General features: G+C 41.1%; 1 protein-coding gene across 2 annotated transcripts in view; it reads left to right on the forward strand.

Annotated features, from left to right (window-relative positions):
- The first annotated feature begins 3,982 nt into the window (after window positions 1-3,982).
- The window catches only part of LOC311236070 (uncharacterized protein), a 182,557-nt gene continuing 163,510 nt past the window's right edge, over window positions 3,983-23,029 (forward strand). Inside the window, exons 1-6 of one of the 2 annotated variants that reach the window (XM_084323664.1) lie at window positions 3,998-4,060; window positions 4,384-4,440; window positions 13,326-13,398; window positions 17,500-17,636; window positions 18,230-18,435; window positions 21,036-21,365. In XM_084323664.1, coding sequence (XP_084179790.1) covers window positions 13,390-13,398; window positions 17,500-17,636; window positions 18,230-18,435; window positions 21,036-21,365 — 682 coding nt within the window. In that variant the 5' untranslated portion in view covers window positions 3,998-4,060; window positions 4,384-4,440; window positions 13,326-13,389. Of the gene's footprint in view, window positions 4,061-4,383; window positions 4,441-13,325; window positions 13,399-17,499; window positions 17,637-18,229; window positions 18,436-21,035; window positions 21,366-23,029 lie in introns of both variants that reach the window. The other variant, XM_084323663.1, reaches the window with a different exon arrangement.

The raw sequence follows: 23,029 nt of genomic DNA on the forward strand, positions 1-23,029 counted from the left end.
GAAAAGATTATATACATATATAAAAATAGAAATAAAAAAGAAGGGGGGGGGGGGCAAAAACAAAAAATACAAAATAGGGAGCAGAAGAAAACGGCATGCAATCATTCACAAGGTCATGGCTATAGAAACCTGGTTGGCATAGGGTTCCTTTTGAAGGAGTCCCTACGATTGAAATAACAATATTCCCCTTCTGAGGCATAGGCGGACAATCTACAGTGACTGAGCACTATAATAATATAGCCAAGGTCCACAAGTTCAGCCGAACACTCGGTACATCGTAATCATGTCTAATGCTGTTGGCGTTGGTTTCAGCTGTCCCAAGTGTCCGTTGGGCCTAGGCAAATGGCCTAGTAAATTCAGGCCCAGTCTCTGCGCATTGAGTACTCCTAACACGTACATATAGAACCTTCAATGTCCTATCAAACCGATCCCTTCTGTTTATTTAGCAGCCCCTAAACAGAGGGAACGTCTACAGTTTGAATGAGAGAGAGACATATGTAAGAAAAGGGCTATCAAAGAATAATGAAAAAAAGCAAAAAGGCGTTAGAAATACGGGCAAAATATAATCCGCGTCGGCTGTTTGGGAAGCATAGAGTTCAGTTTCAGAAGCCAGTCCGCTTAATCTCAATAGCATCCCCCCATGAGGCCTAATTATCAGGTCTAACGCAGTCAACCAATGTAGCCCAACCAATGTCTATAAATTCAGTCTCGCATTCTACATTCATTGTTCATTGTTCATTGCTCCCGGCGTCAGATTAGCTTACCACTGGGTATACGTTGGGTAGCCGTCCACGCTAGGCTAACTTGGCCTTGAGGTACGCTTCGGCATCCCCAACAGACGTGAAGCGTATTCTGTCCCCGCTCTCTTCCGTAATCATCAGTTTAGCAGGGTAGTGGAGACTAGGCCTCAGCCCCCGCTTGTAAAGTAGTGCCATCACATCGCGGTACGGTGCTCGCTGTTCCAACACAGCCGGGGTATAATCCTCGTAGAAAGCAATTTGTTGACCATCGTCTAGCATCTCCGCTCTTCTCTTTCTGGCCTCCCGTATCACCCGTTCTTTAGTTTGATAGTTATGAAACCTGATGATAACGGGCCTAGGCTTTTCACCCTGCTTCGGTTTAGCTGCCAGAGACCTGTGTGCACGGTCCAATTCTGGAGGGTTAGGGAGGGTCTCTGCCCCAAGAATTTGGGGTAAAAGGGTGGCGAAGAAGGATGTTGGTCTCGGGCCCTCAATCTGTTCTGGTAGTCCAATGATCCGAAGGTTGTTACGTCGCCCTCGAGCCTCGAGGTCCTCCGCCTTAGCCTTTAGCACCGCATGGCTAGCCCTCAGATCCGCACATGTAGCCTCCAGCGACGTAATTCTTTCGCTTACAGATTCTGCATTCTCCTCCAGGGAATCGACCCGCTGTACATTGTCGGCCACGTCCGTTTTCATTTGGTCAAGTTTATTTTCCAAAGCGGTAATGGCTTTTCTGAACTCGGTGGTCATAGCCTCTTTGTGGCTTTCAAGCAGGGTGGCCAGCCAGGCCTTGCTAAAAGTATCGTCAGCCTCTTCCTCGTTCGGAACATCGCCCCGTTTTGGTCTTGGAGTCTTGGATGTCATCTTTGCGACGATAAATACTTAGTTAGCTATATCGATGTTAGCATATAAACAAGAATTGTGAGGTTTTGGAGTCTTAAAACGTAGAAATAAAAAAAACATGAGGGAGAGAGGGAAAAATGCGTCCTACTCCCTGCTCACCATACCGGAAGTCCAGAGGAAAACATTTCTAATACAAATAAAAAAAAAATAATAATAATTAAAAAAAAAAAAAAAAAAAAAAAAATATATATATATATATATATATATATATATATATATATATATATATATATATATATATATATATATATATATATATATATATATATATATATATATATATATTAGAGGTGGGCATAGATTAATTTTTTAATCTAGATTAATCTATCTGCAATCCTGGTTAATCCTGATTAATCTAGATTAAAGGTCCCATGCATTATAAATGTCATTTTTCAGTCTCTAGCATTGTATTATAGTAATAGGAGTTCGTATCAATGTGTTTTAGGGTCTAAATACAATATTGGCGAATTCCTCCGTTTCAGCCCAGCCCCTCTGTGCCTCTAGTAAATCGGGTCATTTTGATTTGAAGTCCCTGAGCATGTCACTGGGCGCTGTGGATAGACACAGTGATGCGATTGGCTCTGTGGTTGGAGCTAATGCCCGCCCCCATTCTACCTAGACTGACTGTACACAGCGAAACCATTTCCTCATACTCGAGAGGGAGAGAAAGGGAGAGAGATAGAGAGCACTTGGGGGGGGGGGACCTGCAGCGAGCCACACACGCAAACGGGAGATTGAAAGAAAGAAAAAAAGAAAAACATTTCCTCATACTCGAGAGGGAGAGAAAGGGAGAGAAATAGAGAGCACTTGGGGGGGGGGGGGGGACCTGCAGCGAGCCACACACGCAAACGGGAGATTGAAAGAAAGAAAAAAAGAAAAACATTTCCTCATACTCGAGAGGGAGAGAAAGGGAGAGAGATAGAGAGCACTTGGGGGGGGGGGGGGAGGGGACCTGCAGCGAGCCACACACGCAAACGGGAGATTGAAAGAAAGAAAAAAAAAACAAGCTGCCGGCGGACTGTCTTTTTTTTCTCTCTCTCTCTCTCTCTCTCTCCCACCCCCTCCCTCTCTCTCTCTCTCTCTCTCTCTCTTCCCCCCCCTCCCTCCCTCCCTCTACCAGTGCAGACTGTGTGGCACTGTCACTCAAAGTGCTTATGGGCGGAGCCAGGCCATAACAGCCTGATTTCTAGAGGCTGAAAAATGATGGTTTCGAGTACTTGATTAGAAATATAAAACAATGCATTTTTTGGAAAAAAAACTTACAAATGTCTTCAATAGACCAACAGGAATTGTGTAAAGTTGCCCAAATAGTGCTAGGAATAGCACTGCATAGCACCTTTAAAATGGCCAAAAAAAAAAAAAAAAAAACTGCCAAAGGCATTCAAAATATGTGTGTTCTACCCAAATAATGACCAGAAGTAAGTCCTTACTTTTTCTTTCCTCCTTATGTTTCTCAGGCCAGGTGGCCCATTACACCATGAGCCCATCTCCCGTTTCCAAAATGCATTACAGACTGTTTGAAAAAGCTGTTTTGCTATGATAATTGGTAATGAAATATCAAAATAATGTTCAATAAGATGTACTTGTGTTTAATAAGTTGTTTTATTCAGAAGTTAACACAAATAAATAATATTACCAGTACAGTACAGTATCTAGCACACTCTCAGGAGCAAAACAGAAAGAATCATTTCAAACTTGAACTATGTGACATGGCTTGAATCAACTGCTCCAGTGGAGTTGCTCAGTGGCCAATGGTGTCAACTGTGGTTGTACTGGGCAGCTCCCAGGTGTGAATGGAACTGTGTGAATGTGAAGCAGGGCGTTCCTGAAAAAGAGCATCTGTGCTCAGCGAACCTACCCTGGGTAAATAAAGGTAGATTAATGCGTTAATTATATTATCGCGCGATACTAGTATAGCGCTAACGCAGCACGTTAACGGCGTTAACGGCCCAGCTCTAATATATATATATATAAATTACTAATAATTATGAGTGAATTTGTGTCTCACGTGTTGTCATGGAATAACCTCCACTGGTGGGATGTGAAAGTGGCGGTCCTCCTGAGTCTGGATATATGTTTCATGCTGCTGCCACTAAGCCAGTAGATGATGTGTACAGTGCAATATAGGATGAAAATGTCTGTACAGTTTATGTAGTGAAACATTTTATATGTGGTATTTAGCAACATTTTATGGCATCAAACATTCATTTAATGAATTAGTTGATTGACGGTGATTGTTAAATAAAACGAAATAATGTTTTTAAAACATAGTCTCGCGCATTTATTTTGAAGGCTAAACGTCCCAACCGGAAGTCGTTCTTCTTCGTAAGGGAAATAATTGTTGCCAGAGGAACGGAGGGAGAAATGAGAATAGAATAAAACAAATACGCTAATTGTATCCCCAACCATTCAAACAGGTAATGAATTAATAATTTGCTAATAGGATTGTCTATCACTAACTGAAATAGTATTAACAATCAGAGAATCAGCTAACGGTAGGCTTTGGTAGTTTGGTTATGAATTATTTTAGCGTTCCCTGCACCCTGGCCTGAAAGAAGAGAGTGGACAGTATTGAAAGGGAACCTTAGCTACAAGTGTAGAGAGGACTTGTGTCACACAATTGGTCAAACTCCTTGCTAACCTAACTGTTAGCTGCCGATGCAGACACTTGGCGATATGGTTAGCTGTAACGTTAGCTAACGTAGCTGTCTACTTGGCTAATGTGCAATTTTGTTTTCAGGGTCAAATATGAGCCACAGATATACATTTTCATCTTGACAAGATGTCCAGAAATCAGGTACGTTATGACGCAGATAAAGCAATCATCACCTGCCCTCCTGTGTCTGCAGTTATGAAACTTTCCCTACTGTAATACTTGGACTGTCTGGTGGTTGGATCACCATCTTCTCATAAACCTATTGATTCCTGGACGAGACCAAATTTCTCATTAAGGCAGAATCATTAGCCCCCAAAGAGTTCGTGAGAGTGATAACTGATAAGCTATTCAATTGAATCTTTTAAATGTTTTTTTTTATTCAATCTAGCTAATATCAACTTGCAGACACGTTGACATAAGATACTGTTCAAAATTATCAATATTATGATGCATTATTTGCCCCCCATCCAGCCCTCAACCGCAATGTTATGAGTGATCCCTTGGCTTTCCATGTCAAAAGGTTGGAGCGCCCCTGTTTTAAACCAAACAAAGGCCTGGCGTGTACAAAAAATTAGGAGCCAACTTTCTTTCTGTCATACAAGAAATAGCTTCCGTTGACTGTTCGTGATTCTGCCAGCACTGAGCATTCGCATTTGACTTAGGTTTCGTTTTTGCACCGTGAGGAAGCCCCCCCCCCTCTCGCTCCCTCTCCCTCTCGCTCCCTCTCCCTCGTTTTTCTCTCTCTTATTAACCCATTCTCTGCCACGGTTATATCCTGTTTGATCTCTGCCAGCACTGTAAGTCTATGGAGATGTTCACCTTCTTTGCAGGGCCATAACTTTTTAAATTGTATTGCTAAATTGACATTACTATGGCCTAGGGCTGGGCGATATGGCCTAAATATGATATCACGATATTTTCTGACCTTTCGGATACACGATACACATCACAATGTTTTTCTTTTTCCCCCCAAACAATTCATTATGAGGCTTACCAAGACAGTATTTGAGTTTGCAAGCTAACATTAAAGACAAAATAAAATACCCATGCATTTAGCATTTTTATATTATATATTATTATTGCATTATTGGATTATTAGATTATATATTGCATATATTTAGCAATGAGATATTATATGATTTAGATATGAAATATGATGAATTGAAAATGGGGGACCCTGATGTAAACAAGACGAAAGTCTTTCTCTGGTCTGCATTCCCTTAACAATTGTATGTATTGAGCTGTACTGTACCCATTCTGCAATATGTTAATAAAGTTTTAAATCAATCAATCAATAAATAGCATTTTAGCATTTTTATGAAACTACTGCATATTTGTATGTCTCTAAATGTTTTGATGAATTGAAAATGGAGGACCCTTATGTAAAAAAGCCGAAAGTCTTTTTCTGGTCTTCATCCTCCAGTCCACTGTTGTTGTATTGAGCTGTACTGTATTGTACCCATTCTGCAATCTGTTAATAAAGTTTTCATTCATTCAATCATTCAGCCGGCAACAGAATAATTTTGATTGACAGTAGAGTCTGCCAATTACGTCACACCGCTTGCACCCGCCCTGCTGTTCTTAGCACCAATCGGCAAGCGTGTATTCGTTTTTTACTTCCAGAATATCCTCCATTGATTTTGACGAGAGCTCAACAACAACAACAACAACGTTAGCTCCCCGCGGCCGACGAATAGATTACCAGCGCTCCGCAGATGACTAAACGAGGCATAATGATTTTACTGCAACGAATGTTATAATAAAAGCCTTTCCATACATCTGTCTGATTGAAAACTTTATTAACAGACCGCAGAATGGGCACAACTCAGCATGGGCTGAGATATGAACGAGTAATGCTATCTATCTAGGTCGTCCTCGGACGTTGCTATGTTCGGGTAAATACGCTGATGTTATTGAACGTGTAACTATATCGGGGCTGTACACTGCGATGATCTCGTCGCGAATTGCCCCTTTAATTGGCCGTTGCGATTGGTAAATATTATCTGGGGGCGGGCTTGCGAGTAGTGCTTTCAAGCCTTGCATTCGCATTCCACTCCTAAATTATCCAAGGCGTGTGATGACGCGATGCCGTCACTCACGCGAGCTGAGCAGTGAGCACTCAGCAGGTATGATCAGCGGGAACAATCGACTGAGCACTCACTCTGATAGACTGGCTGACTGTCTGATTTAGCTATGAAGAAAAGTAACGTTAGTATTGCTTCATATTTTCGACACGTTCAACCTCCTATAGTGAGCCGAACTGAACTGAACTCAGACACACGGAGAGAGCTGGGGCGTCTGCTGCTCCTCCTCCCTCCCGCACCCGTGGCTGTTGTAAACACTAGTCTCTAGTGGGACACTGGGACCTCGGTGAGCCTGCCAGCCGGCTAGCTACTGATAGCTATCAACAAATGCTCCAGTAAGTCTAGTAGTGCATGATAGCTCGCGTTAGCTTACTGTTCAAAACGAAACGTCCCATTAAACTAAATAGTTCAGATAGCTCCTGATATCAATGTCTAGTTATAACACTGAGTCGATGCGTATTCGAGCTGAGGGCACGCTGAATATAGTCAATAGGGTCCAGCTGCAGCGCCGGAGAATCCTGGCCGTAGCTGGAGGCTACAGTATAGGGTCCAGCTGCAGCTCCGGGGAATCTTGGCCGTAGCTGGAGGCTACTCGAGTACACACAGACAGTGGAGCTGGTTGCATATAGCGAGCATTTAGACTTGTTGCGTGGTGGCGATGTCTCGCAGATAATACAACTACAAGTATGATTATATAATATATATATTTTATTAAAAAAAAAATTATATAAAATATTTTTTTTTCTTTTTTTCTTTTTAAATCAAAAACAATCGATATAAATAATGGTAAATTGTTATTTAAAAATTTGCCCCTAAAAAATATTTTTTGCCCCTAAATTTCTCATTTAGGGGCAAGTGTGCCCCTAGTGAAAAAGCTTAGCGTACAGCCCTGTATATAACGTTAATGCCACAAAACAAATGCCTTTGTTAATCATAAGTAGTAACTTTGATGCAGTAGTGTGTGTGTGGGAGCGGCGTTGTTCAAAAGTTTGAACGTGTGGACCAGATTGACGCGACACAATCCTCTTGGGCAAAACACCACGATACGTTAAAAAAGTGTATCGTTAATGAACTGTACCCGATATTTATATAATATCGTCATATTACTATGGCCCATTCAACATCGATTATCTATCGTTCAGGATGTAGGAACGTTTTACTTTTTCATTCACACATTCATACGAAAATACCGTCTAGAGTATAAATATGTTTTTATCGTTTTCTGCAGTATTTCCCAGAACGTGAGATATAGGCACAAATGTAGATCATCAAATGCAGTTTGATACCGATCGACGCTATATTAAAAATTTCAACTGTACAGTAATGGTATGACTGATCATGCGCGGGTGAACGGAGGGGGGGGGGGTCGTTTATAATTCCGTGATAGTCGTTAGATGCTTCATGTAGTATGGGTGATATATTATTGATCAGAGCAGTTTGTATCGAAAATGATAAACAAAAACGCTGAAACTCACGTCAGTCTCCTCGTACCGTTGGGTGATGAGAGTGGAGCAAACAGACCCCAGTTATGTGGTGGGGATCGAGGCGATCCATTTCCGGTTTGTATATTACTAATACACGCCCAAATCATGTAGATTATTGAGTTATGGCAAAGATCCATATCCACGGTGTGTGTATTGAGTCCCGCGACGATAAACGAGTGGCCGGACGGAATAGGGAGACGCACCGGGATCACAAGAGATCCACTTCCGGTTGCAACTTGCCGATCAGCCACCAGATGGCAGTATTGAAGCGTTGCAGAGTTGTGCTGGCTCACACAGCATCCGACAAGGCTCCGTGAGTGAAATATGAATACCATGGCGAAAATATGAAATTATGATCAGAATCACGTCGTACGCCGTCATTGGCAGAATTCGCATGAACTTGAAACCCATTGTACAACGTTATTGGCGGGGAAAGGGTTAATATATATATATTTTTTTATATAGTTTACAATAATAATAATAAATCATTATTTTTGAGAACTCCGGTGTACAGTACAAGCACATGTTTATGTTTATTAAAGGATCCCCATTAGAGACACATGAAAGAGCCTCTAGTCTTCCTGGGGTCCTGCACAAAACAAATACAATACAAATGTACAACAAAAAATACGAATAAAAACAAAACTGTAAAAAACAAAATTTATACAAATTCACATTATAAAATCTAACATTCCAGTCAAACAAAAAAAAAGATAAAATACACAAGTTATATACTTGACATGTTTGCAAGATGTCTCTTAATATTTTTTTTGAAAGTAATTTTATTATCTATTGTGGATGAGATGTTTTTCGGCAGAGAATTCCAGAGTACTATTGACATATATATATTATATATATATATGCTAGTGAGTTTGATTTTGGTGCTGTTTTTGTTCTGATGTTACCAGAAGCTGTTGTAACAATGTTCAGAAGTCATTTGTTTTGATTGTGATTTCATTGTGACTGCCGTCGTGCTGTCACTGAAATAAAGATGTTTGGAAAGTCATAAATGGTCATTTTCATCTAAAGGAGTACAGAATTAAGGAACTGATGCGATCTGAAAAGTCAGTGTAGTACTAGTAGTAAGGTTACACATCGTCTCCCTCTGGTGGTAAGCCTACGGTACTTCATAGTGCTGGTAGTATTAGTGTGCTATTACATTTATGTGGAACCGCGTCTATAGTTCACTGCCATAGCAAGCTACCTTCGTAATAAAAATTATTTAATATTTGACAGCACAGCAATGCAAATGTGACCTGGCATGGCTAAATTTAGTAACTGGTGAATGACAAGAGCTACGTGACTGAAATAAATACCGGTCATCGCTGGGCGGTGCTAGCTGGCTAACTAGCTAACGTTAGTTTGTGTCAAAACGAATGGTTTGGTATGACCGTCAAGTTATTTATATTTGACAATTAGCTATTTATGGGTAGAATATATTGGTTCTAGCTCACTAGATCACTCAGTCACGTTAAACTGTCCCCCGTTTATAGCTTGCTTGCTAGCTAAGGTAACATAATGTGACTGGTGCATGTAAACAAAACGACACCTCGCTGGACTACTTCCGGTTCTGGGGCGCATTAACAAAACGGGTTGTGAAAATAAATCTAGCCCATGGAATAGTAGCTAGCTGTATGTTTACACTTGAAATGTGTATTTTTATTTAGTGTGCATTTTTATTTTGTCGAAATTGAGGATTTAGTCTGAGGATATAATTAGTGAGTTTGATTTTGGTGCTGTTTTTGTTCTGATGTTACCAGAAGCTGTTGTAACAATGTTCAGAAGTCATTTGTTTTGATTGTGATTTCATTGTGACTGCCGTCGTGCTGTCACTGAAATAAAGATGTTTGGAAAGTCATAAATGGTCATTTTCATCTAAAGGAGTACAGAATTAAGGAACTGATGCGATCTGAAAAGTCAGTGTAGTACTAGTAGTAAGGTTACACATCGTCTCCCTCTGGTGGTAAGCCTACGGTACTTCATAGTGCTGGTAGTATTAGTGTGCTATTACATTTATGTGGAACCGCGTCTATAGTTCACTGCCATAGCAAGCTACCTTCGTAATAAAAATTATTTAATATTTGACAGCACAGCAATGCAAATGTGACCTGGCATGGCTAAATTTAGTAACTGGTGAATGACAAGAGCTACGTGACTGAAATAAATACCGGTCATCGCTGGGCGGTGCTAGCTGGCTAACTAGCTAACGTTAGTTTGTGTCAAAACGAATGGTTTGGTATGACCGTCAAGTTATTTATATTTGACAATTAGCTATTTATGGGTAGAATATATTGGTTCTAGCTCACTAGATCACTCAGTCACGTTAAACTGTCCCCCGTTTATAGCTTGCTTGCTAGCTAAGGTAACATAATGTGACTGGTGCATGTAAACAAAACGACACCTCGCTGGACTACTTCCGGTTCTGGGGCGCATTAACAAAACGGGTTGTGAAAATAAATCTAGCCCATGGAATAGTAGCTAGCTGTATGTTTACACTTGAAATGTGTATTTTTATTTAGTGTGCATTTTTATTTTGTCGAAATTGAGGATTTAGTCTGAGGATATATATAAAAAAAAATACATTTTAAAATTTTGTTTTTTTAATTAAAAACGAAGGTTCGAAGTTCGAACGTCAATTTGAAAAACCCTGACGAAGTTTGAATCCCAAAAACAGGCTTCGGGGACAGCCGTACCTATTTATATTATTCAAATGGAACTGAAACATGTTTCGTTGTGATGTCACGGTGTGATGTCATAATAGAATATTCTAGAACATAATAGGTGGTTGCTAGGGTGTTATATGTGGTTGCTAGGGTGTTATAGGTGGTTGCTAGGGTGTTATAGCTGGTTGCTAGGGTGTTTCTAGGTAGTGGCTAGGGTGTTTCTAGGTGGTTGCTAGGGTGTTTCTAGGTGGTTGCTAGGGTATTTCTAGGTGGTTGCTAGGGTGTTCTAGGTGGTTGCTAGGGTATTTCTAGGTGGTTGCTAGGGTGTTTCTAGGTGGTTGCTAGGGTGTTCTAGGTGGTTGCTAGGGTATTTCTAGGTGGTTGCTAGGGTGTTTTAGGTGGTTGCTCGGGTGTTTCTAGGTGGTTGCTAGGGTGTTATAGGTGGTTGGTAGGGTGTTTCTAGGTGGTTGCTAGGGTGTTCTAGGTGGTTGCTAGGGTGTTATAGGTGGTTGCTAGGGTGTTTCTAGGTGGTTGCTAGGGTGTTTGTAGCTGGTTGCTAGGGTGTTTCTAGGTGGTTGCTAGGTTGTTATAGCTGGTTGCTAGGGTGTTTCTAGGTGGTTGCTAGGGTGTTATAGGTGGTTGCTAGGGTGTTTCTAGGTGGTTGCTAGGGTGTTCTAGGTGGTTGCTAGGGTATTTCTAGGTGGTTGCTAGGGTGTTTTAGGTGGTTGCTAGGGTGTTTCTAGGTGGTTGCTAGGGTGTTATAGGTGGTTGGTAGGGTGTTTCTAGGTGGTTGCTAGGGTATTCTAGGTGGTTGCTAGGGTGTTATAGGTGGTTGCTAGGGTGTTTCTAGGTGGTTGCTAGGGTGTTTATAGCTGGTTGCTAGGGTGTTTCTAGGTGGTTGCTAGGGTGTTATAGCTGGTTGCTAGGGTGTTTCTAGGTGGTTGCTAGGGTGTTATAGGTGGTTGCTAGGGTGTCTAATGTAAGTGGTATAGTTAAAGGGTTAACCCATTGTATAGAGGTCATGGCTAACATCCACCAATGAATGTAGAAGTCAGTACTGAGTTGATTGACACCTCCCTTAACACTTTAACACAGTGCCAACGACGAGAATTCTCGTTATTTCATGCCAACCGGTCAGTGCCAACGACGAGAAATCTCGTTATTAATCGTTATTTTTTTTATTAGCGATTTCCATTCATTTTTCATCAATCTAGCCTCACGTTACCACTGGGACTCTCTGAGCTCGAACAGGGAAAATACAGCCCCCTATCGTCTCCCGGATGGTAATGCACCCTTTGGATTGGACTGAATGAAAACGCATGGGGAAAAGAAAATCCGGAATCCACATTTTACTTGTCAGGCATGTAATCCGAGCCGATTGCAGTCTTTGTGGTCCCTCAGAATAGCGTGGAATATGTCTTTCGAGCACCCAGCGTTGGATCAATAAACACGATCGATATTTGGAATGGCGATCAGGAATTGGAATAATCTTTTTGGAGAACATCTGATCTACAGTATGGTAAGGAATCTATTTTACCAGTCTTGGGGTAATCAGAGCTTTTTTCACATATCAACGTGTCCCCTTATGTATGTGTGTGTGTGCTGATCAGGAAATAAGATTTTTCAGCCCGCTTCTCTAGCGTGCATAAGTACACATATACTATCGATAATCTAGCGTTTATTTGAAAACGATTTATAAATAGGCAGAACAATGAATGACTTTTTTTTGCATTCCAGTAAAGGGCGATTCCTGCAGAATCACTTTTTTCCTGGAAATTTCCAAAAACTAGCGGGTTTCAAAATGGTATAAAACGGAAATATACAGATGAAAAAACAATCCGTTTCGACAATGTTGACTGCAAGCAAGTAATTGATAAGCGACGGGCGTATTAGACACATAGCCATAATTTAAGATATAGTTTATGCGTTCGCAAATGTGCTCGCCTTCTCATTGAATAGAGCGTTGGCACTCAAGCGGTAAATCGTGCGCCCCCTGCTGGCACTCAAAGTGTTAAGTGTCATGCACATGCAGGTGTCAACTCGGTACACCTGCAAGCCTTAATTGATTCAAATCCTGTGGTCAACATAGACCAATGAAAGAGGATATCCCTACTGAGTACAATGGCACAACCCGCAAGTCTCTACGACAAACGGTTCAAAAGATACACAAAAGGGGAGGATCCGAACCATGGGGGCGTGGTCAACATAGACCAATGAAAGAGGATATCCCTACTGAGTACAATGGCACAACCCGCAAGTCTCTACGACAAACGGTTCAAACGATACAAAGAGGGGGCCCGGCCTACGGATCAAGGGTTAATCCCCTGAAGGGGGAGGAGCCGAACCATGGGGGTGTGGTAAACATAGACCAATGAAAGAGGATATCCCTACTGAGTACAATGGCACAACCCGCAAGTCTTCTTCTTCTTCTTTATTTTTTCCGGCAGTGTAAATGCAACATGGCATATTACTGCCCTCCTCAGTTCAATACTACGCCCACAATTGAGAAAAACTTAAATATGCATAGGCCTACAAAAAAATATATAATAATAATAATAATAATAATAATAATAATAATAATAATAATAATAATAATAATAATAATAAATAAAATAACATTATATCCTCTGGTACAACTCTGCCTCGTGCAGAAATGTCAGCACTGCCTCTCTGATCAGCTGGTGGTTCTCATTATTCAGGCCAAAGAAAGATTTTAGAGAGAAAGAAGAAACTCCCAATTCTGATAACCTTTTATAAAATATTTCCCTTTCTTTCCTATACCTGTCACATTCTAGGAAGACATGCTTGACAGTTTCAGGCTCTCCACATTCACACCGCCCATCTGGATGTTTTCCCACAATGCTTAAGGTACTGTTCAACCCACAATGTCCCAGCCTCAATCTACACATCTTGACCTTATCGCTCCTAGACCCATATCCAGCCACATTGATTTTGACCCGAGGCTGCAGAGAGAAATAGTGCCTCCCCTTGGTCCCCTTTTCCCACTCAGCCTCAACGCCTTTCTTAATCTTCTCTCTGAGTTCAACTCTTCCCTCTTCTTCCCTTGCCAGGCTCTGTTTGGCAAGGGAATCAGCTGTCTCATTTCCCTCAATCCCAGCATGCCCCGGAACCCAGCAAAACTCCACTGAACAGCCTGCCATCTCAATCCTATATAAAACTAATATTATTTCCTGAATGAGATCATGGCGAGCTTTAGACCTACCTGCACTCACAGCCATCAGTGCAGCACTCCTCTCAGAACATATAATCACCTGGCCTGGTCCCACTTCCTCCACCCACCACAATGCCCAGAGAATGGCCAGTAACTCTGTTACAAATACAGAGCTGCCGTCAGAGATTCTCTGTCCCTTACCGATCCCTAACTAAAGTCTCTACGACAAGCGGTTCAAAAGATACAAAAAGGGGGCGTGGTCTAAGGATCAAGATGAATCCCCTGAAGGGGGAGGAGCCGAACCATGGGGGCGTGGTCAACATAGACCAATGAAAGAGGATATCCCTACTAGTGTTGTCACAATACTGGAATTTCCAACTTCGATACGATACCTTGAAAAGTATCGATATTCGATACCATTTTCGATACCACGGGGAAAAAGGTTCAATCTTAAAATTGAACCTTTTGCTTTTGTTGCTGGTTGATTCTCCTCAGCTTCTCTCTGGTACTATAAGAGAAGATAAATATAACAATTTTAAAACCCTTTGTTTATCTTTAGATCACACATTTAAAAATAAGTGTTCATCTCACTTCAATAATTTTTATTGCAGAACATGGTATTTTCTCAAGCAGACAGATGTAAACACTAATCTGTGTTGCATGTACTTGACAAACTGAACTGTTTGTATTAGTCATATTCCGACTTAACTGAATGCACATGTGTGTGGACTACTGTACTATTACAGGTATTGAAATAAACAATGCAACTTCCTTATACAAAAAAAGAATTAAGATTTATGAATAATTAAATATCGATATTTCGGGAAATGAGTATTGAAACCGTTTTAAATATTAATATTTTTGACAACACTAATCCCTACTGATTATGATGTCATAATAGAACATTCTAGAACATTTGTGTATCTATTCAACAATTCTCTCAGAAGATCTCATTGTGCATCTTGAAACAGGACTGATCAGTCCTGTTCAGACAGATAGACTAAGCAACACATAGACTGAAGCCTGCATTTCTCAAACAAGAAGCCTTGGTTTAGCTGTGGAAAGGTTAGTGTCCACAACGGCTAACTAGCTGTTCTACTTGAATACTGAGGCCCTGTCCGCGTGAATATTTTAGGCAACCAACTTGTGTTTAGCGTTTCTCTGATTGGCCACTACGCCCATGTGACCGCGGCAGCGCGGAAATAGGCTGTCTATTGCCTCGCACTGCAGCGCGGAAATAGGCTGTATTGCCATTCTCTAAGACAAACTCTAACCATAACCAGCTCCTTAACAGCGCCTAAACTTAACCCTTCTAACCTTAACCAACTCCGAAACAATGCCTAACCTTAACCAACTCCGAAACAATGCCTAACCTTAACCTTAACCAACTCCGAAAGAATATTGCCATTCTCTAAGACAAACTCTAACCTTAACCAGCTCCTTAACAGCGCCTAAACTTAACCCTTCTAACCTTAACCAACTCCGAAACAATGCCTAACCTTAACCATAACCAACTCCGAAACAATGCTTAAAGTTAACATGCCTAAACTTAACCGGCGAAAGAATTCATGTTAAAAAAAAAAAAAAAAAAATTGAAGGGAATCGAACGGACCGCAGGATCCACAGCAAGGCGGCACTACCAGTTGAGCTAGTTGTCGATGTTAAAAAAGGGGGGATTACTGCTACATAATGCTGCCGCGACAGAGCTCTGCTCCTGCCGCGTCGCCGCGGGGGCGTGGCTAGACGCAAGTTGGTTGCCTTTAATATTTAGGCGCCCTGTCCACACGAACACTGGGTTTAATGTATCCGTGATTGTATGTGCGCAGTTGCACTGTTCGCCCACACGCAACCGGGGTTTTGCTACACTGCAACGTGGTCTTTGAAAACCGGAGTCCAGTGTAAAGTTTTGCACGCATCCCCGGTTGCAGTGGTTGCGTGTGGGCATAGAAGAAACCAAGGTTATTTCCAGTGTTTACAGCAGAGCTGTCCCAAGTAGCGTTATATGAAAATGATTGTAACAAACTTTTGTTCGAAAACGTATTGTCTGTGTTGAAGAGTGTTGTGATCGACTGATGATGTCTGTTGTCGCATTCCTGACCTGACCAGAGTAAACCTGTAGCTGCGGCTAAACTGAAAGCTCACGTGTTGTCAAGTTATTGTTATAAGGAGCCCAGTCCAGACTGCATCCCCTTAACAATTGTTTGTATTGAGCCGTATTGTATTGTACCCATTCTGCAATGTGTTAAATAACGTTTGCATCCATTCATTCTACTAGCGTTAACGTTACCACATTATTAAGTTAGCATGTAAGCTAACAAAATCGCCGATCTTTTTGTGAGACTAAACTCCGCTCTTGGTGGTAAATTGTGTCGATGTTGGTTGTTTCATCAACAAATGAGGCAGAACACACAGTGAATGTATCCTTGTTTGTTTATTGCACGTTGTTCTAGCTGCAAACTGTAGAATTGTTTGGCAAATTGGCTGTGAGCAAGGAGGGATGTTTGTGTTCCTGGCTTCAGGTCAGTTTCCGGTATTAACCCTAAACCCTTCTGGTTGGTTGAAATGGCCTTCATGTTTGAACTACATCGCCACCTACTGCTTTGGCATTGTACTACATGTATATGACGTCACTGGGTCGAGGTTTAAACCTGTCGTGTGGACAGTTTTATTTTTTTGAATAATTTTAATAACCCTGGTGTCAAAAATACCAGCCATCGTGTGGACTGGGCCTGAATGTTAATATTGAATCAGACACTATTGAATACTGAATGTTAATATTGAATCAGACAATATTGAATACTGAATGAAAAAAGACAAATTTAATCAGATCAATCACTTTATTTGAGGATAAAATAAAAAAATAAAAACAATTATTTTAAATTATCATTATTATTTTTAAAATTAAAAACGAAGGTTCGAACGTCCGTTTAATCAGATTAATCACTTTATTCAAATTGAGGATTTAGTTTGAGGATACATGTCACAATAGAACATTTGTGATGTCACAGTATGATGTCATAATAGACATTCGTTCTACTTTCGTCTTGTTTACATCAGGGTCCCCCATTTTTAATTCATCATGACTACTTCATTTTAAGTAGCCAGACGTTACACTATAAAAACTAACTGGATAGCTAAGGATGATAAATTGTTCACTTCATTAGCTGAAATATTCTAAAATCATTAAAGGAACACGTCAACTTTTTGGGAAATTAGCTTATTTGCCATCTACACTGGAGTTAGACAAGCAGAATACCCTTTTCTTCTCTGTGCATGCATTAGGCTTAGGGAACAGCTGCACCGTTAGCCTAGCTTAGCGTCATTCACTGGAAGTAGGTGTGTCAGTGTAGCCTAGTTCCCAACAGTCCCGAAATACACTCCAAATACAACTCTTTCCTGTAAACATGTTGTGACCTGTGTATTTACCACGTGGAGAAAAAAAAGAAGCAGATATATACTCGTAATAATTTTTTTGCCAAACCACTGCTGCCTGGGCGCAGTGATTTCATCACCTCAAAAGCCCTGTTGTTATCTTTAACAATCCTGATTCCTGGGCCTATTTTATTCTAAAGTAAAACATTGATTTACATATGTATATACATAATCATATATATCATGGAGAGTGGAGAGATAACACATTACCATTTTTGGCTGGTAAAAATCTTTCTGATTGGTAGTTGTTTAAATCTACCTGCCTGAATGCCTGTATGTGCAATGCTTTATGAAATGGACAGGTAATAAAAGCGTGTCCTCCTAATAGCTCCTATTGTACTCCTATGTGTTGATCTGTCTGGCAGGTGGACATTATGGACGTGATAAAGAAAGAGATTGTCCGCCTGTGTATGGACCATCCAGAGGGTCTCTCCATATATAAGATCCACACCCTCTACCAGCGTGTTTATGGAAAACCTCTGCATCTGGGGACTACACAAAGGCAATTGCCAGTCTTTACTACTTTGGTTACAGTCGGCTCTCTCAAATAGCTATGTAAAATCCTAGTATCAGTGTGCACAGGTTAATATATATTGAGTATCATCGTATGCTCTGAATTAGTGCCTCACATTCACCGCATTCAGGTTGATCGCACACCAAGGAACAAAGGTGCTTTCAATCTGTTTGTGTGTAGACTTATAGTGATATTGTTCCTTTTCTCCTATAGACTCTAGAGGCTTTGCACAGAATGCTTGTGTAGATATTTCTCTTCCAACATGGCTACCTGTGACCATTGGCAACCACTTTAGAAAGAAAACACCTAATTTCTGTGCAGTGGCAGAGTAGTATGAATGATATCTATAGAGGCCTTGCTCAGACTAGTAGTAGATAGATACTATATATATATATATTATATAGTAGTATGATATTACTGTTCCACTGTGACAGTAATAAAACACTTTATTTAATTTCTCATATTATCAACACATAACAACCGTTGTTTTGCACATAGAAACCGTTGTCTCTTCCAACATAGGAAAATGTTGGCATTCTAAATATTCTGTGAGGCCTCTATAAATTATTTTCTTGTCTCAGGCTGGCGGCCCTGGAGTCTCTGTTGATGAGTATGCCTGATCAGCTGCAATTCTCCTCAACTGGATTACTGACCGTGTGGCCCATCACCCGTCAAATGTCATCCTCTTCGTCATCCTCGTCCTCCATTGCCTCTTCTTCCTCACCGGCAGCAGGAGTACGCCCCCGTCCCGCTTTGAAGGGCAGCCCTGTATGCGATAGCAGTAACGGTGAGAATATAAGTAACATACTGGTTGGTGTTTGTCCATTACTCCATATATCCCCCATACTGTATATTCTAATAGTCTACAGTTTAAACTGCGACTTCTCATATATCTCTTTGTTTAAACTATAATCTGTAATGCCATCAAATGGCAACCTCTAAGCAAAAGAGCCCTGTTTGGAAGTGCACTTTGTTTCCTCTTTTTGTTTTTGTTTGACGTGTGGGGTTGGAGTTTAGTAACTTATTATCAGTACTTGAGGAGTGAAAAAAAAACAGGGGGTCAGGGCTGCAGATCTCATGACAAGTTTGGGGGGGACGCAGAGTAGGGGGGTCTAGGGGCATTGTCCCCCGGTAGAACATTTTAATGATTTTAATACGCAAATGAAGCTTTTAGGAGTATTTTGAAACTAGAATTACAGAGCGGGAGTAGATACACTACTACTCTTGATACTATAGCACATATTATTGGGGGGGACAATTCATATTTTTCCAAATTTGGGGGGGACATGCCCCCCCTCCCGGATCTGCAGCCATGGGGATGGTGGATTTTATCATATGGGGACATCATTTGTGCTGATAATGGCACAGAGGGTAAGACCAACTGTGTACCGTAACTTTTGATTACTGTAAGCACAAAGATAATACACTTCTAAAACAACATGCATGATGTTATTATGGATGTTTGGCACCTCAGAATTGGAGTCAGTCCCCGCCCGGGCTGCCATGGCACCACTGCTCTTACAGTTAGGGTCAAAAGTGGTTGTAATGGAAGTCTATGGTCTTGTAGGTTAACAGTCCCAATTTACCATTTTGTTCAATCCAACAAAGTCAAATGTGTTTCTAGAATATTGAATTATAGTGTATTTATGGTAAAAAAGCAGTTACTGGTATGATCAAAACTGGTATCTAAAGGGTTGATTTTCAATTGTGATTAATTAAATCATTATGTAAATTAAACAATAACCCCTTCTGAAAAAAGGAGGTAAGGAATGAGAAAAATATTGATCCATCATCATTTTATTGCTGTTCAAATACAAATATTCGATCTTACCATTCCCAAAATGCTAATTGAAACTGCTTAGAAAAACAAATTCAAAAATATATTCAAAACAGTATACAGAAAATACAAAATAGGACCAATCTTGTCAATGGCTGCCTACCCCACTCTCCCACATCTCATAGACGTTTCCAAAGATTTCCATAATCATGCTTTTTGTCCTCAATCTTTCTTTCGGGATAAAGATTCAGCACTATGGACAGGTCTGCTAATTTATTTGTGGATGACAAACAAATTCAATGACGAAATAAACAAAATACAATACGGAATAAACTAAATAAACACATTTTGCATATCATATCCCAGTCTGAGCGCAGTTGGGATATCCAAATGTGGCAGTGGGAAAATATGGGTGATTTTGTGCAAGCTCCCACGCATGCGCGCGTATTCCGATCTGCACAATAATATTCACAGGGTACGTCTCCTCGTGGGACACAAGTTCCCAATGCATTGTCCCGTGGGATAATGCCTCCCTGCTGCGAGATTAATTGAGGGGCGGATTTTCGGTGGAGAAATGAATCAGAATCAGATACAAGGAATTTGCTTTGGTCGTTTTCGGTGCGACATTACAGACAGATAATACAATAAAGAGGTGGAGTAAAATTTTATGAAATATGAACTAAGTTAAGCACAATAGAATAGAATATATAATTATTCAATCAAATATAGGCTAGGGCTGTACAACTTAATAAAGTGATTGCATTGAATACAATTAAATATAGCACAATAGAATATAGTACAATTATAATAAAAAAATATAATTGGAATAGGACAGACAAACATACGCAATGGCGAAAGATAGTGACAAAAACAAAGGACGCAATGTGTCATGAAAATACAAATTAAGCAAGCTCTATACATTACGAAGTAAACTAAATACAATACGAAATGAACGGAATAGTAATGGTGAAAAATACTGTTATGTCTATGCCTCATTTCGGGTTTATTTTTCCCCTTCCTGATATCTGCCAACAGTGCTGTCAGGTGCAGAGTGCTCTGCGAGCCAACTGTGCTGGAGCATATCAGGAGCAAACTGCACACATTAGGGCGTGTCTGCGCTAGTATCTCATCCGTGCAATGTCCTTTGTGGATTGCTCGCAAAGACGGAGCAGATACAGCGCGCTAAACTCGCACAGTTAAGGGTGCAATTAGCACCGCGCAATCCATTCTTTGTGGATTCCGCCCTGAATGTTGAAATAGCAGTAATATGTTCATTGAAAAAAATTACACAAGGGATGGGAAGGGGGGATGACCGTTTTAGAAGGGGGATGATATTGACTGTTTTTATTTCAGGGGTGATGCCATCCCCCCCTCATCCCCCCTCAACTGGAGTACTGCTTATTATACTCGGAATTTTTCCAGACCTCTCTTGGCAGAGCCTGAGGTGTGGCGATCAATAGTAACCGCTCCCCCTATACACACTGAGGGGGGGGGGGGGGGGGGCTCTTTTGCCTAAAGGTTGCTGTTTGATGACGTTACAGATTCTACCTTTAAAGTATAGCATTCAGACAAGAGTTATGCCAAAATGGAATATGTTCTCCATCACCCAGACATCCGTCTTCAGAAGCTGAGAGGAGAACTACTAGGCATGCTTGCCAGCGCTCCCAAAGGCGTAGAGGTGACAAAGCTGGTCCCCCACTACCAGCGTTTGTACGGCAGAAAGCTCATCCTGGCGGAATATGGGCTCAGGAAGAACCAGGAGCTGCGTACTCTGCTGGGGGACTCTGTGTGCACGGAGATGCTGGGCAAGAGGAGCGTTGTGAGGCTGACGAGCTACACGGGTCAAAGAGTTCCCAGTCATCATACCCAGCAGGGGACTGTGGGAGAAGAGGGGCATGTTGGTAACAGGAAGCGAACGGAAGCCCCGGAGCGCAACAAAGGTGAGTAGTGTCCCTACCATCTTTCTCTTGTTTTTACATAGACGTACCGCCATGTCTGACACAGCTTCTTCACTGCTGCTAACCATTCCGAGTACTAAGCCTCATATGTTGACCTATCTCAAACCTGAGGGAAGCAGCGGTTGTGATGGGAGGATCAAGAAAAGTGGGCAGAGTTTGAGATGAGGTAATTTGGCTGAGCGAGTACTGTAGGGATGGGTACCGTTCACATTTGAACCGATACGGTACCGGTACCTGTGAATCGATATCGGTACCCAACGGTACCTTTTTTTCGGTACTTTAGTCTCTAAAAATGTTATCTACCTACCTCAGTTGTGGGGGGAAAAAAATCCAAACCACATTTTCGACCGTTTTCGGCTTGCCATTGCCCCGACTGCTTTGTTGTTGAATCAAGTCAAATCCTAGGTAAGCGTATATTGTGCGTGTGAATGTTGACATGAAAAGAAAAGAGTTTTAAAAATAAATAAATAAATAAATATTTTTTTAAACGGTATCTCACGTGAATCGATACTCGGTAGTACCGACGTGTTTCGGTAAGTACCTTTTAAAAGTACCGAATTCGGTACCCATCCCTAGAGTACTGAGAGTCTGGGGTCGCTGGATGAAATGCCTTTTCACCATTATGGAGATCAAAAGATGACAACATGGTACTGCACATTAGACAAAAAATAGTTTTTGTCTAATGTGTGGATTGGGTTTCAGTGGGTATAAGGGAAAGGGTCACAGTACAATAAGTTACTAAACTCCAACCCACACACATCAGACCAAAACAAAAGAAAGTAAACAATGTGCACCACCAAAGCAGGGCTCTTTTGCCTAGAGGTCACTGTTTGACGACATTACAGATCATACTTTTAATCTGGTAAATAATTTTTGTATCGGGGAAATCTTGAAATACAGATCCCCCTATTATAGCCTGGTATCAGTCCGGTATCCAATATCAGTATTTTCACATTCCCTAGTTTTAGATATTTAACGGTACCTGTTGTTTTGATAAATTAAATAGGAGAAAGGAGATATTGTTTCCCATTGTAGACTGTTTTTCTGGCATTCCTTCTTCTATGGTGCTACTAAATGACTTCTCTCACACATCACTCATTCACTCGGATCATGTCTGCCATCTTTTGTAGACAAATGTTCTTCTCGTAGTGCGGTGGCTTAGCACCAGATTTGAGAAGGATGTGGACGCGCCGGACAAAAGCACCAAATCTTTCCCACGTGTTCCTCATCATCATAGCTTTCATTTTGGGGTAGGGGCCACATGATGGATTTCAAGATGGCCGCCATGTAAAATCAAGGTTCTGCCCATTAATAAATATCTTGGTCCATAGCGCGCTCAATATTTGAGCGAACACAAAGGTATTGGTATCCCTGTAAACTAGAGAACCTAAGCTTTCCATTGGTATCATTTTCATTAAGCCCAACTGTTGGGAAGGAGGTTTTAATAGGCAATGATTCAAAATTATGTTAACTTTTCGCCTAGAAAAAAATGCCATGCTCATCTTCCAAAAGGACCCTTGGCCGTTCACATGAATATATCAGAGTGAACATTGGTTTTATAGGTACCCACAAGCCTCTTCTTTCCAGACATACCCACTTTGTCCAACTTGCATGCTATTTGGGGCAATAATCAAGCAGGTTTGTGC

Source organism: Notolepis coatsorum (assembly GCF_963971535.1).
Source record: "Notolepis coatsorum genome assembly, chromosome: 10".
Taxonomy (NCBI): Eukaryota; Metazoa; Chordata; class Actinopteri; order Aulopiformes; family Paralepididae; genus Notolepis; species Notolepis coatsorum.